Source organism: Rana temporaria, chromosome 2 (assembly GCF_905171775.1).
Source record: "Rana temporaria chromosome 2, aRanTem1.1, whole genome shotgun sequence".
Lineage (NCBI taxonomy): Eukaryota > Metazoa > Chordata > Amphibia > Anura > Ranidae > Rana > Rana temporaria.
Window position 1 is genome coordinate 493,782,126 of NC_053490.1, and position 17,956 is coordinate 493,800,081.

A 17,956-nucleotide genomic window follows, 5' to 3' on the forward strand; every position below is an offset into this window, starting at 1 on the left:
ATTCAGATAAGTGTGTGAGACATGCAGCCATTCCTAATTTGCATACATGGCCTTTGCAACGAGACCTCGGCTTCCACAGAGAGCAGGGACCCTTCTCTGCAGTGCAATAAACCCACCAAGTACTGCAGGGGGCCTGCCCACCACACTGACATCAGAGATCATTGTGCCCAAGAACGGTCTGCTGCAGGGGAGGAACTATAGAAGACACAGTATTTGCAATTACAGGTGTTAATATTTCTGTTTATTTATTTTTTATTAGGTGCTCCCGAAGTCAAAGATGCATTTTGAGTAATATATGAACCAACATCTGTCAGAGAAAACAGAAAAAGCACACTCTGAAAGTCATCACCAAAATGGTTTATTATTTTACTAGGAACACATGAGGCCGGTGACATCCGCATTCAGGGATAAAGGAAAATTTACTTCGTAACTTCCTCAAGTTTTGGTTCTAAATAAAAGAAACAAAAAAAAGGAAATTAAACTTACATCAAGTAGATGAAATCTGGCCACACATTTCTGCTTTGAAGGATCCCCAACACAGTCCAGAATTGCAGAAAAAGATACAATTCCCAACATAAAAAAATGCCTAGCCGCCATAAGAAACCTCCGCTTCATCCTCCCAGAAGCACCTTGACCAGGAAAGTCAAAGAAAAGCCAGACGTCCTTTTTTCATGCTGGCTCAGTGGCTCAAAGTATTAAAGCCAGGTGGTCAAAATGACAGCCAGGCATCTTAGCACTATGCGATGGAAAGATCTGCAATGCCAGGAGCTATTTCAGTTTATAGAACGGGTTCTGATTAAAGTGACCTGTCACCAGAGCAACATGGCAGGAGTCATTTGTAGCCTCTCCTTGTGTACTTTGTTTAATACTTTGGGCCCCAGACCTAAAGTGTACAGATAAAGATCCCTTCAATTTCTGATCTGTGTACCCATTTCAGACTGATGACTCCGCACTATAACTAGCGGGAAGGCATTCTCAGAAGGTGGTCAGCATTAATAGTATCTCCTGAGGTTTGATCAGTGACATTACTCAGCAAAAAAGATTCCATGAAATATCACTGCTGCATTCACTGTAATAAAAATAATTAGAAAAAAAAAATAATCCTCCCTTTTATCAGAAATGGGCCAAACTTATTTATCAGAAATCCTAAGAGATTATTTATATATATATATATATATATATATATATATATATATATATATATATATATATATATATATATATATATATATATATATATATATATATATATATTTAAAAACAAAAAAACAAAAAAAAAAAACACACCCATCCAGTGTTCAAGCCACCAGAAAATTAATTAGTTTCATGAAAGCAAATCAAATAAAGATCGACAATGAGATACATATGAAGAGTGCGGGGTTCTACTACATTTCATTTTTACTGATAAATCCAGGGTTAGGATTACTCCGTCAGGGAAGATGCTTATTGAGAAGAGGATCAATAAATCAGTATATAATGAATGACAGCACATATGTTACTGACCTTCAAACCTGAATTCTGGGAACTTCTCCAGGTCTCCTCCACCATATAACCTCTGTAGTTTGTTGATGTCTTCGGTAAGGTCCTTCTGATATTCAGGGCCAGCATCAACTGTGCCTCCACTTGCCCTTTAACAAAACATTACACATTTGATTAAATCAAAAGGTATATACTTTTACACTTTACAATCTAGATCCCCAGGCAAAATCAACAATAAGGTAAACAAAAATGAGCATATGGTGACCTACAGCGATCTGCGAGACGATCTCTTTCATAGCTCTGTTCTCTGTAAAGTGAAATCTGGACAATGAAGATCACTGTACTCTGCTACTGAATTAGCTTGATAGTGGCTGGATGTGGAATAGACTCCCTCCAGAGGTGGTTCTATCCAGCTCAGTAGATTAAAAAGGCCTGGATTCTTTCCTACATGTACATAAGATAACTGGGTACTGACATTTGTAGGTAAAATTAATCCAGGGAAAATCCGATTGGCTCTCTCTTGGGATCAGGAAGGAATGGTTTTTCCCTGCTGGAGAAAATTGGATGATGCTTTTCTGGGGTTTATCACCTTCCTCTGGAACAACTGTGGGTATAGGATTGTGTATATGGGATTGTATGATTTTTTTTTTTTTTTGGTTGAACTAGATGGCCTTCTGTCTTTTTTTCAACCTAACTATGTGACTGTCCCCACAATTGGGCTCATTTGCTAGAACTGGAGAGAGCAAAATCTGGTGCAGCTCTGCATAAAAACCAAATCAGCTTCCAGCTTTGTTAAAGCCTAATTGAACAAGCTGAAGTTAGAAGCCGATTGACTACCATGCACCAGATTTTGCACTCTCCAGCTTTAGTAAAATCCCCAATGATAGGTATTGGTCTAAGTTGTCTGTTAACATCCCCAAACTAGAGCGAATGAAGCTTTATCGCAACTGCCTGTAAATGCTTGTTGTACACACTGTTCTTCATACAAGTGTTTACAAGCTGAAGCCTGTGTGAGCCAAGATGGTAAAATGACTAGAGAGGAAGTAAACCCTGATGGGTGTTACTTCCTTTTTGTTTCCCTGAAAACGTAAAGCATAATGGGCTACTATGCATCGCATAGTAGCCCATTATGTGACACTTACCTGCAGGAGAAGCTTGCAATGTCCCCGTCTTCCTTGCGAGTAGTGAGTGGCCATTCTTCACCGCTCTTCCTTCAGGGGCCGCAAACTCCAGCTCTGAGTGGCCGGAGTCACGTGTGGGGGCCTCCACTCACAGCATGACCCGAGTTAGAAAGGGCGCAGCGTGCCCTAACTCTGGCGCATTCGCAGAACAAATCGCCATACGGCGATTTGCAAATATCTCCTAGACCGTGCAGGTCTGGGAAATATTTCAAGCACCTACAGGTTAAAGTGATTGTAAAGGGTTTACAACCACTTTAAAAGCCAGTTCATAGGACACTTAGTCCCGGTTTACACTGGGAAACCCTGCGATTCAGTGCAGATTCCTGCATCGCACCTGAATCGAACACTGGTTCACACTGAGATCTGCAAACCGCGGGGGTGCCAATGTATAGTTAATGCCACCCCCAGATCAGTTTGCAGTGCGACCTGTCAAATGGTGCAGGAATCGGATCGCATGGGTGTGCACACCCTTGCGATCCGATTCCAGTCCGGACCTTAGAGTATCTGTGACATTTGGTTGAAGCAACCCTAGGTATGGGTAAAACCAGGGCCGAGGGTCCCTCTACAGAAAACCTAGCACTGAACTCCCAACGAGGCAGAGATTAAAGTCCAAGGTTACCTTTGGGAACATGGTACATCCGTTTTTAGGGTGGAACATGCAACATTAGCATGGGGAGAATTTCCCTGTATTAGCTGTCAGTTTTTAAAATCAACGTGGGCATACCGTGCTCCGCCCACACGGCCAACTCATTTATACACAGAGCTTGCGGATGTCGGCTTGTAATTCTCAATGAACTAAAACGGCACTGTGGAGCGCCATGGCAGTTCACCGATTCTTCCTGTCAGTGTATCTACCTATCCCGTATAGGACAGTGATGGCCAACCTTGGCACCCCAGATGTTTTGGAACTACATTTCCCATGATGCTCATGCACTCTGCAGTGTAGTTGAGCATCATGGGAAATGTAGTTCCAAAACATCTGGGGTGCCAAGGTTCGCCATTACTGGTATAGGATGTACAGGCACACAGATAAACCGACATTAACCGGTTAAGACCCAGACCAATATGCAGGTTAAGGACCTGGCCCCTTTTTGCGATTCCGCACGGCATTGCTTTAACTGACAATTGCGTGCGACGTGGCTCCCAAAGAAAATTGGCATCTTTTTTTCCCCACAAATAGAGATTTCTTTTGGTGGTATTTGATCACCTCTGCGGTTCTAATTTTTAGCACTATAAACAAAAATAGAGCGACAATTTTGAAAAAAAAAAAAAAAGGCAATATTTTTTACTATAATAAGTATCCCATCATGCGCGCGGGAGACTTCATTCCCTGCGAGGTCTGGTGGTTGCGGGGCCTTTAGCCGAGGATCCCTGCTGCGCACGCGCCGCTGCAATCAGCGGCACATTGCGAGGGGAATGGTTTAGAAGATATTCTTTATACCTACAGGTAAGCCTTATTATAGGCTTACCTGAAGGCAAAAGTGGTAGTAAAGAGTTTACTACCACTTTAAACTGGTGATAATGTCTTGTAAAAAAAAAAAAAAAAAACACAGCAATTCATATAACAATTAGACATTCAATTGTAAATAGCCTGGAATTACTTATTCTTGTAAAATTGGCAAAGTAATAGTTACATTTATTAATTTTATGACTGAACAATTTTAAAAGAAAACCAGGAGATAAAACCACACACACACTTAAAAAGACGAATTGATTTTAGCAAAATAAAAAGATTTTAAAAAGATTACTTTTTATGTGATTTTTTTCTCCAATTACCCCCCCATTTATAAATGGCAACTAACAAAATAATCTTCACCCACTTGTGCGAGCCTCACTGTGTGGCCCTTCCCAACACCGCACAACCTTTGCAGAAAGAAGTCTCCTCTGTGTCCGGCTACTAGGAATGAATGGACTGAGTGACACACAATCACAGTGGTAGCCGGAGACACTGCGTGTATCTTTCCTAGATGGCTGTCACTAAGGGAGATGGGAGAGAACACTACGACCACCATTAGTAATTACAGTGATGGGTGAATTCCTGGGACAGCACTTACTGGCTCTTTGTCCTATAATCCCGGATCTTATCCACAAAGAGTTTCTGAATGGGGTCGAGCTCCTTAGCCTTGTTGAAAGCTATGGCCGTCAGTCCGATGTTTCTTCGGAGATGAACAGAGATTGTAGAGCGGAAGACGGAGGACAGGCGGAAGAGATGTTGAAGAACCATGATTGCACAGATGTTTTACCTGGAAACAGAAGAGAAACGCGTTGCATATAAGAAGCTGTACTGAGCAAGTGACCTCCAAGATGTACACATAAGAGTAATATAGATAGATAGATAGATAGATAGATCTCTATCTAGATATAGATATTAGGGGTCGACCAATATCATTTTTTCAGGGCCGACACCGATTTTTCGTCTGCGTTTCAGGCAATTACCCGGTGCCGCTATTCTGTAGATTTAAAGTTTTTTTTACTTTTACACTGTCCTTTTAAAAAAAAAAAAAAAAAAAAAAATGATAAGTAGTGACAGGTACTTTTTATGGAGGAATCTGGGGAGGAGGGGGCAAAAATTTAAGAGAAAGAATGGGGGGGGGGCATGAGAGAGCAGAGAATTCATGGTAAGAGGGAACATAAGGGTGTCACGTCCAGAGTGGGCACAAGGAGGGGTGGGCGTCACGTCCAGAGTGGGCACAAGGAGGGGTGGGCGTCACGCCCAGAGCGGGCACAAGGAGGGGTGGGCGTCACGCACAGTGCGGGCACAAGGAGGGGTGGGCGTCACGCACAGTGCGGGCACAAGGAGGGGTGGGCGTCACGCACAGTGCGGGCACAAGGAGGGGTGGGCGTCACGCACAGTGCGGGCACAAGGAGGGGTGGGCGTCACGCACAGTGCGGGCACAAGGAGGGGTGGGCGTCACGCACAGTGCGGGCACAAGGAGGGGTGGGCGTCACGCACAGTGCGGGCACAAGGAGGGGTGGGCGTCACGCACAGTGCGGGCACAAGGAGGGGTGGGCGTCACACACAGTGCGGGCACAAGGAGGGGTGGGCGTCACGCACAGTGCGGGCACAAGGAGGGGTGGGCGTCACGCACAGTGCGGGCACAAGGAGGGGTGGGTGTCACGCACAGTGCGGGCACAAGGAGGGGTGGGTGTCATGCCCATAGGGGGCATTGCAAGGTTGTGTAATGCCCAGAACGGGCGTGGGAGTGAAATTACCAGGGAATGAAGTCCATGGGGGGGCACACTCTATCAAAAGAGAGAAAAGTTGGAGGAAAGGGGGGTGGGTGGTGACGCACTAAATAAAACATTACACACTATATAATAAAGGAGATATAAGCCCAGCAGTGTCGCCCCTTCGCCCTCCTCACACAGAACTAGGAGCAGCTCCGTGTAATATGAAGTCAGTGTCTAATGACACAGAATAAATCCGTATATAAGCCTCCCATTGTACACCCGGGACAATCCAGATAAGAGGGGACACTACACGCCTGCATTCTCCGCTCACCTCTCCCGAGACGCAGAAGATCGGTCACCTTGCTGTCCTATCGCCTCCTGCAGCACGCTGATGACGTCAGACGCAGGGCACGCAAACCGGAGTACCGCCCATAGGACGTGCTGTCAGCTGGTCGGTGTCATGTGACCGCTAGGCATGTCTGAGGAGTGTAGAGAGTAATTAGGAAACCTTCATAATAAATACATAAAGTAATCAGGAAACCTTCATAAAAAAAATAAAAAAGTCAACGGGAAAACTTCATAATAAAAAAATATAGCCAGTGAAGAGGCAATACACAGAAGTATACTGACACTTACACAGAGCTTACACAGCGATAGCAGTGCCCATGTATGGAGCAGTTCCAGGAATAGCAAAGAGCAGAACAAGAATCTCCCCTTTGAGAGAGAGAAAGGGACTGAGGACACTGATTCCCCAATCCTTTTCTCAGCACTGAAGAGGAATGGTCAGGAGACAGAGGCTGTTCATTCATAAACTGAGCAGAGTAATCACAGTTTACTCTTCTCAGTTATCACAGGAGCGATCTCGCTCAGTGTGTCCAATTCCTGACAGTTCCCCACCATAGCCGGCGCCGGAAGGAGAGGAGAGGAGCCGGCTGAGGGGGGGGGGCGGAGGACGGGGGGTGGCGGAGCACACAGGAAATACAAACAGGGCGCTGTAGTTAGTAGAATCAAATGATATCCCCATTTATTAAACATAGCACACCATGAGAAAATCGTACGAAAAATACCGCTTTCCAAGCGATCGTACGCTAATCTGATCGTTAGTAGACCGCTTATGAGAGCCGATCATTACAATTCATGTGAAATTATCCGAAGGGACAAGCATGAAAAAAATTCTCGTACAATACCAGATCTTACAATTTCCGTTTTACCACTTGCCAACCAGTTCCCTCAGTTTTACTGCGGCAGCATGGGCGAAAACGAAAAACTTGCAAGCGTTATACTACTTTACTTTAACGTGGGGCAAAAGGGACAGCTGCCCTGGGCCCAGTCATTGTTGTAGGGCCCATAGCAGCTTGCATTTATTTTTCCCGGTGTAGCGGGCACAGCTGATTGCCCGCCCCCGCTTGCTCTCCCTGCCGCAATGATACAAGCAAACAAACTGACAGGGGAGAGGTATAGCTGTGGGCTGTATGCGCTAAAGCCCGCTTCTCCGTCTGTCATCAGCGCAGCAGGTGTGACAGGAAGTGAGGCAGAGCCGCTCTCTGTGTTCCCCGCTTGCCCCTCCTTCTCCTGTAAGCCGTACAGAAATGAAACACACAGAGCGGGCTGTGCGTTGGTTTTTCTCTTACACCCTTCTCCTGTAAGCAGTGGGGGGGGGGGGATTAATAAAGCAGGGGCAGGACCGGAGCAAATCATAGTGGGGTAATCTGTGAGCAACCAATCGTGAGCAGTAATGCTGTGCTGTAACCTCTAGCAACCAATCAGTGAGCTGTAATGATGTGTAGTAACATCTAGCAGCCAATGGGTGAACAGTCATGATGTTCAGTAACCTCTAGCAACTAACCACTGAGCTTTAATGCCGTGTAGTAACCGCTAGCAACCAACCGTGAGCAGTAATGAAGTGCCGTAACCTCTAGCAACCAATGGTAAACAGTAATGATGTGCAGTAACCTCTAGCAAACAATCAGTGAGTATGAATGATGTGCAGTAACCTATAGCAACAAATGGTGAGTCGTAATGATGTGTAGTAACCTAACAACCAATCAGTGAGCAATAATGATGTGCAATAACCTCTAGCAACCAATCAGTGAGTGGTAATCATGTGCAGTAACCCCTAGCCACCAATCTGTAAGAAATAATGATGAGCGGTAACCAATGGCTGAGCGGTAATTTTGTGCAGTAACCTCTAGCAACCAATCAGTAAATGGTAAGGATGTGCAGTATCTTCTAGCAACCAATAAGTGAATGGTAAGGATGTGCAGTATCTTCTAGCAACCAATCAGTGAGTGGTAAGGATGTGAAATAACTTTTAGCAACCAATCAGTGCGTAGTAAAGATAAGCAGTAACCTCTAGCAACCAATCAGTAAATGGTAAGGATATGCAGTAACCTCTAGCAACCAGTGAGTGTGGACCAGTTCTTTATGTTCACATTGTTAAAGTTTTTTGAGAGTTTGTGTGTTTTTTTGGGATGGAGCACAATATTGCACTATGGGTAAGGGGGACCCAAGAAAGTGTTTGCCCAAGGTCCTTTCAATAATAAGGAGGGCTCTGATGAACCCCTAGTGGTGACATGTTACACTCCCCCGGGATATGAGGTCCAGGCAGGTGTTATGTCCTCTCCGGGCCCCCGTCCCCCGGGAGTGCTCTTCGTTGCCCGGCCTCTGCCCACACCTGACATGGCGCTCAGCTCCTCCTCGCTGCTGCTGGCGGCGGCTCTGGGCGGCGGGATCATCCTGGTACTTCGCCGCCTGATGAGCAGCAACGTCCGGGCCGCCGCGTCCGCCCTGATGCGGGGGAAGACGGTGATCGTCACCGGGGCCAACTGCGGCATCGGCAAGGCGACGGCGGCCGAGCTTCTCCGGAGACAGGCCCGGGTGATTCTGGCCTGCAGAGACCGGGGGAGGGCGGAGGAGGCGGCCCGAGAGCTCCGGCTGGAGACCGGAAACACCGGGGAGGTCGTAGTGAAGGAGCTGGACCTGAGCTCCCTCCGATCCGTCCAACGCTTCTGTCAGGAGGTGCTGAAGGTAGGAGGAGCCTGGGGACCCCCGGTACCGGTGTATATAGGACCCCCCCATACCGGTGTGTACAGGACCTCGCCCCCGCCCCCCCCCAGTACCGGCGTATACAGGACCCCGCCCCCCCCGTACCGGTGTATACAGGACCCCGTACCGGTGTGTACAGGACCCCGCCCCCCCGGTACCGGTGTGTACAGGACCCCGCCCCCCCGGTACCGGTGTATACAGGACCCCGCCCCCCCCAGTACTGGTGTATACAGGACCCCGGTACCGGTGTGTACAGGACCCCGCCCCCCCGGTACCGGTGTGTACAGGACCCCGCCCCCCCGGTACCGGTGTATACAGGACCCCGCCCCCCCCAGTACTGGTGTATACAGGACCCCGGTACCGGTGTGTACAGGACCCCGCCCCCCCGGTACCGGTGTGTACAGGACCCCGCCCCCCGGTACCGGTGTATATAGGACCCCGCCCCTTGGTACCGGTGTATATAGGACCCCCCCATACCGGTGTGTACAGGACCTCGCCCCCGCCCCCCCCAGTACCGGTGTATACAGGACCCTGCCCCCCCAGTACTGGTGTATACAGGACCCCGGTACCGGTGTGTACAGGACCCCGCCCCCCCGGTACCGGTGTGTACAGGACCCCGGTACCGGTGTATATAGGACCCCGCCCCTGTACCGGTGTGTACAGGACCCGCCCCCCCGGTACCGGTGTATATAGGACCCCGCCCCTGTACCGGTGTGTACAGGACCCGCCCCCCCAGTACCGGTGTATACAGGACCCCGCCCCCCCCGGTACCGGTGTGTACAGGACCCTGGTACCGGTGTGTACAGGACCCTGGTACCGGTGTGTACAGGACCCCGGTACCGGTGTATATAGGACCCCGCCCCCCTAGTACCGGTGTGTACAGGACCCCGCCCCCCCTAGTACCGGTGTGTACATGAACCCGCCCCCCCAGTACCAGTGTGTGCAGGACACGCCCCCCCCCAGTACCGGTGTGTGCAGGACACGCCCCCCCCAGTACCGGTGTATACAGGACCCCGCCCCCCCAGTACCGGTGTATACAGGACCCCGCCCCCCGGTACCGGTGTATACAGGACCCTGCCCCCCGGTACCGGTGTATACAGGACCCCCGTACCAGTGTACAGGTTACCAGTGCCCATCAGTGCAGGTTTTTAGGGTTGCACCGATACCACTTTTTTTACGGCCGACTACAAGTACTGATACTTTTTTTATTGTTTTATATAATTTATATATTTTACAATGATTTTTATTTTTTTACCCTGACATCTCCCCTTTGAGACAGGGAAAGGGGCTCGGGACACAGATTCCCCAATCTCTTGCTCTGAAGCCTCAGCTGCACTGAAGATGAATGAAGAGGAGACAGCGGCTCCTCTCCATTCAGAAACATAGTTTACATACAATGCTCAGTTATGAATGGACAGTTAGTGATCACTGACTGTGCATTCAGAAAAGGAAGGAGCTGGTAAACTACATGTTTACCGTCTCCTTCCTCTGCTCTCCATCCTGACAGATCTGGGACCAGAGGACATGGCAGAAGACGGAGGGGGACAGTGAGGGGTGATCGGTGCGGGGAGTTGCAAGCACCGATCTCCCTGCATAGATTTCAGTGGCTGTCGGCTGCTCTACTGAAAGCTGTACAGGAAGATCGGTGCTTGTAACTCCCCCCACCGCCGCACCGATCACCCCTGACTGCCCAGGTATCGGGTCAAGCATCAGAGCATTACAAGTACTCCTGCAAATGCTCGGTATCGGCACCAATACTAGTATCTAGAGTGAAGAGTAAGATCCTCACATTTCCTCATGCAGCGTTTGGGGCGCCATCAGCAATGAAGAACACCGCGAGCATGACAAGTGTTTTTTTCTGGACTACGCATGAAATTTGCAGTCTAACAGCTTCTGATTTCTTGTTCTATACAGAGATTCTGTGTGCAAATATTACATCCTCTAGCAGTGGCGGTTCGTCCATAGAGGGCGCTGGAGCGCCGCCCCCTCTGGCTCTCACCGCCACTGAGTTTAATAACATACATTCATGCATTGCACGAATCTATTTTATTATCGCCGCTGTTCTATTCAGATGGTCGGCGCTCATGTCCGGCCATCTGAATAACGGCAGCTGGTTGGCTGTACGGAAGTGCCTATCAGAGACAACGGCTCTCATAGGCTTTTCCGAGTACAGCCCTCGGGTCCCGGAAGCTTATACAAGGAACGCACTAGGGATGCACTCCTTGGATAAGACTGACAGGCGTCTCAGCCAATCAGGTTGGCTGATTCTGGCTACCGGTAACCTGATTGGCTGAGACACCTGTCAGTCATCGGGGGCGGTAGAAGACATCGAGGGACGTGGATGGCTGACTCCAGTAAAGGTAAGTGGCGGGGGGGGAAAGGGGCACTTTACAGGGCACAGTGGCGACAATTAAAGGGCACAGCGGTGACAATTAAAGGGCACAGTGGCTGTGTTTGATGGTATGGCACAGTGGTGCGAATTGATGGCACAGTGGCTGCATTTGATGGCATGGCACAGTGGTGACAATTGATGGCACAGTGGCTGCATTTGATGGCATGGCACAGTGGTGACAATTGATGGCACAGTGGCTGCGTTTGGCATGGCACAGTGGTGACAATTGATGGCACAGTGCCTGCGTTTGGCATGGCACAGTGGTGACAATTGATGGCACAGTGGCTGCGTTTGATGGCATGGCACAGTGGTGACAATTGATGGCACAGTGGCTGCGTTTGATGGCATGGCACAGTGGTGACAATTGATGGCACATTGGCTGCGTTTGATGGCATGGCACAGTGGTGACAATTGATGGCACAGTGGCTGCGTTTGGCATGGCACAGTGGTGACAATTGATGGCACAGTGGCTGCGTTTGATGGCATGGCACAGTGGTGACAATTGATGGCACAGTTGCTGCATTTGATGGCATGGCACAGTGGTGACAATTGATGGCACAGTGGCTGCGTTTGATGGCATGGCACAGTGGTGACAATTGATGGCACAGTGGCTGCGTTTGATGGCATGGAACAGTGGTGACAATTGATGGCACAGTGGCTGCGTTTGATGGCATGGCACAGTGGTGACAATTGATGGCACAGTGGCTGCGTTTGATGGCATGGAACAGTGGTGACAATTGATGGCACAGTGGCTGCGTTTGATGGCATGGCACAGTGGTGACAATTGATGGCACAGTGGCTGCGTTTGATGGCATGGAACAGTGGTGACAATTGATGGCACAGTGGCTGCGTTTGGCATGGCACAGTGGTGACAATTGATGGCACAGTGGCTGCGTTTGATGGCATGGAACAGTGGTGACAATTGATGGCACAGTGGCTGCGTTTGGCATGGCACAGTGGTGACAATTGATGGCACAGTGGCTGCGTTTGATGGCATGGAACAGTGGTGACAATTGATGGCACAGTGGCTGCGTTTGGCATGGCACAGTGGTGACAATTGATGGCACAGTGGCTGCGTTTGATGGCATGGAACAGTGGTGACAATTGATGGCACATTGGCTGCGTTTGATGGCATGGAACAGTGGTGACAATTGATGGCACAGTGGCTGCGTTTGATGGCATGGCACAGTGGTGACAATTGATGGCACAGTGGCTGCGTTTGATGGGCACAGTGAGGCTGCAATTTTTTTTTCCGTTTGCGCCCCCCCCAAAAATTTTGAGCACCAGCCGCCACTGTCCTCTAGTGAGATGAGATCCAGGGCTCTGTGTACATATTCAGCTTCCTCTTTACAACCAATCACATGATCGGAGTGGGACTGCAGTGATTTAGTTTCTGATCGGCTCCGGACTACTTTGCTCTTCTAAACACACACACTGGGGTTCTTTACAAAAGGCAAATCCACTTTGCACCACAAATGCGAAGTGCAGTCGCTGTAGATCTGAGGGGGACATGCAAGGAAAAAAAAAACAGCATTTTAGCTTGCACATGATTGGATGATAAAATCAGCAGAGCTTCCCCTCATTTCAGATCTACCCCTCAGATTTACAGCGACTGCACTTCGCACTTGTAGTGCAGAGTGGATTTGCCTTTTGTAAATAACCCCCACTGTGTAATTTCTATCATCCCTTCTATTTCTATACATTAATGATGGTGCTGTAATTATTATAACCGCTTGCCTACCATATACAGTAGGTAAGGCAGCCTCTCTGCGCAGAATTACGTACAGTTACGTGATTCGGCACTTCCGAGTTTGGAGTGCGCACACACCTCGCCGGCAACCCCTCCTGCTATGATTGGGCACAGCGGGAGCCAATCAACAGATCTGGCGGACCTCCTATCCGCTGGTACCCGCCGATCATTCCCGACAGAGGTCTGCCTATGTAAACAAGGCAGATTGCCGTTCTGTTAGTGGAGAAGATGGAGATCCTGTGTTTCTGCTAAGCAGGAACACAAATCTCTGTCTTCCCACAGTTAAAGCACCTCCCCCACACAGTTAGCAAGCACTCCCTAGGGATACATTTAACCCTTTGATCGCCCCTGATGTTAACCCCTTCTCAGCCAGTGTCATTCAGTGACAGTGCATATTGTTTAGCACTAATCACTGTATTGGTGTTGCTGGTCCCCAAAAAGTGTAAAAAGTTTTACTTCGTATTCGATTTGTCTACCGCAATGTTGCAGTCCCGCTATAAGTTGCTGATCGCCGCCATTACTAGTAAAAAAAAAAAAAATAATTTATAAAAAATATCCCATAGTTTGTAGACACTATGGGCCAGATTCTCAGAGGAGATACGCCGTTGTATCTCTGAGTCAGGCCGGTCGTATCTATGCGCCTGATTCTTAGAATCAGTTACGCATAGATTTCTATTAGATCCGACCGGCGTAAGTCTCTTACGCTGTCGGATCTTAACTGCATATTTACGCTGGCCGCTAGGGCGTGTACGCTGATTTACGCCTAGAAATAAGTAAATCGGCTAGATACGCGAATTCACGAACGTACGCCCGGGCCAACGCAGTACAGATACGCAGTTTAAGTTAGGCACGCACCCCTGCCGCGGTTTCCGTGATCGTGCCAGCGGGACCTGCGGACTCTATGTCTGCCGGTGTCCCGCAATCGTGTCACGGAGCTGCAGAACAGGGGGATGCCTGTGTAAACAAGGCATTTCCCTGTTCTGCCTCGTGACAGGACAGTGATCTACTGCTCCCTGTGATCTGGAGCAGTGATCAATGTCGTGTCACAGATAGCCCAGCCCCCTTACAGTTCGAATCACTCCCTAGGACACACTTAACTTCTTTCTCCCCCCCCCCCTAGTGGTTAACCCCTTCCCTGCCACTGTCATTTACACAGTAATCAGTGCATTTTTATAGCACTGATCGCTGTATAAATGACAGTGGTCCCAAAATAGTGTCAAAAGTGTCTGATGTATCTGCCATAATGTCACAGTCACGATAAAAATCGCAGATCGCCGCCATTACTATTAAAAAAATAAAGTTAATAATAAAAAATGACATAAAACGATCCCCTATTTTGTAGACACTATAACCTTTGCGCTTATTGCGATATTTTTGTTTAAATAAAAAAAAAAAAATGTAGAAGAATACATATCGGCCTAAACTGAGAATTTTATTCATATATATATATATAGTCAGTTTAGGCCGATATGTATTCTTATACATTTTTTTATATATATATATATAATCTCTTTTTTGGGGATATTTTTTAAAGTGAAAAGTAAAAATTATTGCTTTTTTTTTCCAAATTGTCGCTCCTTTTTTTTGTTTATAGCGCAAAAAAAAAAAACACTGCAGAGGTGATCAAATGCCACCAAAAGAAAGCTCCATTTGTGGGCAAAAAAGGACGTCAATTTTGTTTGAGAGTCGAGAGCCACCGCACGACCGTGCAATTGTCAGTTAAAGCGACGCAGTGACATATCGCAAAAAATGGCCGTTGATTGAGCAGCCAAATCCTCCAGGGCTGAAGTGGTTAAAGCAGGACAGCCTCTAACGACCGTGAATAAAGTAGAGTATTGGGCCATTTGGATATTATACAATTATTTCAGTTCCAAAAATGAGTTGAAATTATTAGTAGGTTGGAGATCCAAACTTCTGTTTTTAGAAACTACAGTAACTTAACCACTTGCCGACCTCCTCATGTAAATATACGTCAGCAGAATGGCACGGACAGGCACATCAACGTACCTGTACGTCCTCTGCTTGACGTGGGTCGGGGTCCGATCGGGGCCCCCCCCCCCCCCCGGTACATGCGGCGAGCTGAAGAACAGGGAGAGCTGTATGTAAACACGGCTTCACTATGGCGGCGCATCGATCAAGTGATCCCTTTTATTAGGGAGACTCGATCGATGATGTCAATCCTACAGCCACACCCCCCTACTGTTGTAAACACACACAAAGTGAACCCTAAATGTTACAGCCCCCTGTGGTTAACTCCCAAACTGCAACTGTCATTTTCACAATAAACAATGCAATTTAAATGCATTTTTTGCTGTGAAAATGACAATTGTCCCAAAAATTTGTCAAAATTGTCCGAAGTGTCCGCCATAATGTCGCAGTCATGAAAAAAATCGCTGATCGCCGCCATTAGTAGTAAAAAAAAAAAAAAATGCAATAAAACTATCCCCTATTTTGTAAACGCTATAAATTTTGCGCAAACCAACCGATAAACGATTATTGCGATTTTTTTTTTTTACCAAAAATAGGTAGAAGAATACGTATCGGCTTAAACTGAGGAATTTTTTTTTTTATATATGTTTTTGGGGGATATTTATTATAGCAAAAAGTAAAAAATATTGCATTTTTTTCAAAATTGTCGCTCTATTTTTGTTTATAGCGCAAAAAATAAAAACCGCAGAGGTGATCAAATACCACCAAAAGAAAGCTATATCTGTGGGGAAAAAAGGACGCCAATTTTGTTTGGGAGCCACGTCGCACGACCGCGCAATTGTCTGTTAAAGCGACGCAGTCCCGAACTGTAAAAACTCCTTGGGTCTTTAGGCAGCATATTGGTCCGGGGCTTAAGTGGTTAAGTTGGCCCTGTGTTGTCATGTATGAAAAATGTATCTAAGTTTTTATTCTTATTATTTTCCAGGAAGAACCTCGTCTTGATGTCCTTATCAACAATGCCGGGATCTTCCAGTGTCCTTACATGAAGACCGAGGATGGCTTTGAAATGCAATTTGGGGTCAACCATCTAGGTCACTTTCTCCTCACTCATTTGCTTCTTGGCCTTCTGAAAAGCTCGGCCCCAAGTAGGATTGTGGTCGTCTCTTCCAAGCTTTATAAATACGGGGAAATCAACTTTGACGATTTGAACAGCGAGAAGAGCTACAGCCGAAGCTTTGGCTACAGCCGCAGCAAGCTGGCCAACATCTTGTACACTAGAGAGCTGGCGAGGCGTTTGGAGGGCACCGGAGTCACTGTCAATACTCTTCACCCCGGAATAGTCCGAACAAATCTAGGAAGACACATCAATATCCCCACTCTGATAAAACCCGTATTTCATGCCGTCTCCTGGGCTTTCTTCAAAACTCCAGAGGAAGGAGCGCAAACCTCTGTGTATTTGGCCACCTCGCCAGACGTAGAGGGCGTGTCTGGGAAATATTTTGGCAATTGCAAAGAGGAAGAACTTCTGCCAAAAGCTACGGATGACTTGGTGGCTAGAAAACTGTGGGATATAAGTGAAGTTATGGTTGGACTTATCAAGTAATAGTTAATTGGATATGATTGACATCCGCCAAGTTTATTGTGCAATGAAGTAGAGTAATTACATGTTCATATGCCAAATAATAAACGTTACTATTGAATGGGGTTCTCACCATAAAGCAGACCTGACCTATGTCACAGTAGGCCTTCCGCCACCCAACTACACGACTCCTGTAGGGCACAGGAATGGAGGAAGAATGCCAGAAATAGCCTTCCGCCACCCAACTACACGACTCCAGTAGGGCACAGAAATAGCCTTCCGCCACCCAACTACACGACTCCAGTAGGGCACAGAAATAGCCTTCCGCCACCCAACTACACGACTCCAGTAGGGCACAGCAATGGAGGAAGAATGTCAGAAATAGCCTTCCGCCACCCAACTACACGACTTCAGTAGGGCACAGGAATGGAGGAAGAATGCCAGAAATGGCCTTCCGCCACCCAACTACACGACTCCAGTAGGGCACAGAAATAGCCTTCCGCCACCCAACTACACGACTCCAGTAGGGCATAGGAATGGAGGAAGAATGCCAGAAATGGCCTTCCGCCACCCAATTACACGACTCCAGTAGGGCACAGAAATGGAGGAAGAATGTCAGAAATAGCCCTCCGCCACCCAACTACACGACTCCAGTAGGGCATAGGAATGGAGGAAGAATGACAGAAATGGCCTTCCGCCACCCAATTACACGACTCCAGTAGGGCACAGAAATGGAGGAAGAATGTCAGAAATAGCCCTCCGCCACCCAACTACACGACTCCAGTAGGGCACAGGAATGGAGGAAGAATGCCAGAAATGGCCTTCCGCCACCCAACTACACGACTCCAGTAGGGCACAGAAATGGAGGAAGAATGCCAGAAATGGCCTTCCGCCACCCAACTACACGACTTCAGTAGGGCACAGGAATGGAGGAAGAATGCCAGAAATAGCCTTCCGCCACCCAACTACACGACTCCAGTAGGGCACAGGAATGGAGGAAGAATGCCAGAAATGGCCTTCCGCCACCCAACTACATGACTCCAGTAGGGCACAGGAATGGAGGAAGAATGCCAGAAATGCCGTTCCTGAGAAAACACAGCTTTAGCCTCCCGAACTGCTTCAGACGCCAACATTTAGTCATGTGACAAGCCTCCATGGCAGCCTGGGGCAGCATTTCCTTCCATAATGGCTCATTCACATAGGTGGAGAGAGTGTCTCTCCTCACCCAGGAGTGATGGATGCACACATGATATGGGTGAATAAGTGGCTTTGGATGTAAACTGTCTACATCACGGGGGAGGGGGGGTCTTCTCTGTTCCCCCTCCCGCAGTCCCCCCATCGTATGAAAATAAATGCCTGGATGTGCTGTTTCCAGCATAAAACTGACAATCCGGGTCAAGACACCTATTTTTTTTTTTTATGGTGTATGG

At 47.8% G+C, this 17,956-nt stretch overlaps 2 protein-coding genes across 2 annotated transcripts; one reads left to right on the forward strand and one right to left on the reverse strand.

Moving 5' to 3' along the window:
* Positions 1 to 219: 219 nt before the first annotated feature.
* Positions 220 to 6,270, reverse strand: ATP5PF (ATP synthase peripheral stalk subunit F6). Its single transcript, XM_040338828.1, has 4 exons — positions 6,163 to 6,270; positions 4,715 to 4,903; positions 1,504 to 1,628; positions 220 to 448 (listed from the first exon to the last, which is right to left on the reverse strand). The coding sequence occupies exons 2-4, from the start codon at positions 4,882 to 4,884 to the stop codon at positions 420 to 422; spliced, it is 324 nt and encodes a 107-aa protein (XP_040194762.1). The 5' UTR covers positions 4,885 to 4,903; positions 6,163 to 6,270; the 3' UTR covers positions 220 to 419.
* A 2,185-nt stretch (positions 6,271 to 8,455) lies between these two features.
* Positions 8,456 to 16,651, forward strand: RDH14 (retinol dehydrogenase 14). The gene is made up of 2 exons (XM_040338827.1): positions 8,456 to 8,858; positions 15,933 to 16,651. Exons 1-2 carry the CDS (start codon positions 8,511 to 8,513, stop codon positions 16,548 to 16,550), a joined length of 966 nt encoding a protein of 321 aa, XP_040194761.1. The 5' UTR covers positions 8,456 to 8,510; the 3' UTR covers positions 16,551 to 16,651.
* The last annotated feature ends 1,305 nt before the right edge of the window (positions 16,652 to 17,956 follow it).

Coding starts and splice junctions, on each gene's coding strand:
- ATP5PF (XM_040338828.1), bottom strand. CDS start 4,884: ATGGTTCTTCAACATCTCTTCCGCCTGTCCTCCGTCTTCCGCTCTACA. Junction 1,629..4,714: donor GATTATAGGACAAAGAGCCA/GTAAGTGCTGTC, acceptor GTTTTGTTAAAG/GGCAAGTGGAGGCACAGTTG. Junction 449..1,503: donor CCCAGAATTCAGGTTTGAAG/GTCAGTAACATA, acceptor TCTTTTATTTAG/AACCAAAACTTGAGGAAGTT.
- RDH14 (XM_040338827.1), top strand. CDS start 8,511: ATGGCGCTCAGCTCCTCCTCGCTGCTGCTGGCGGCGGCTCTGGGCGGC. Junction 8,859..15,932: donor TCTGTCAGGAGGTGCTGAAG/GTAGGAGGAGCC, acceptor ATTATTTTCCAG/GAAGAACCTCGTCTTGATGT.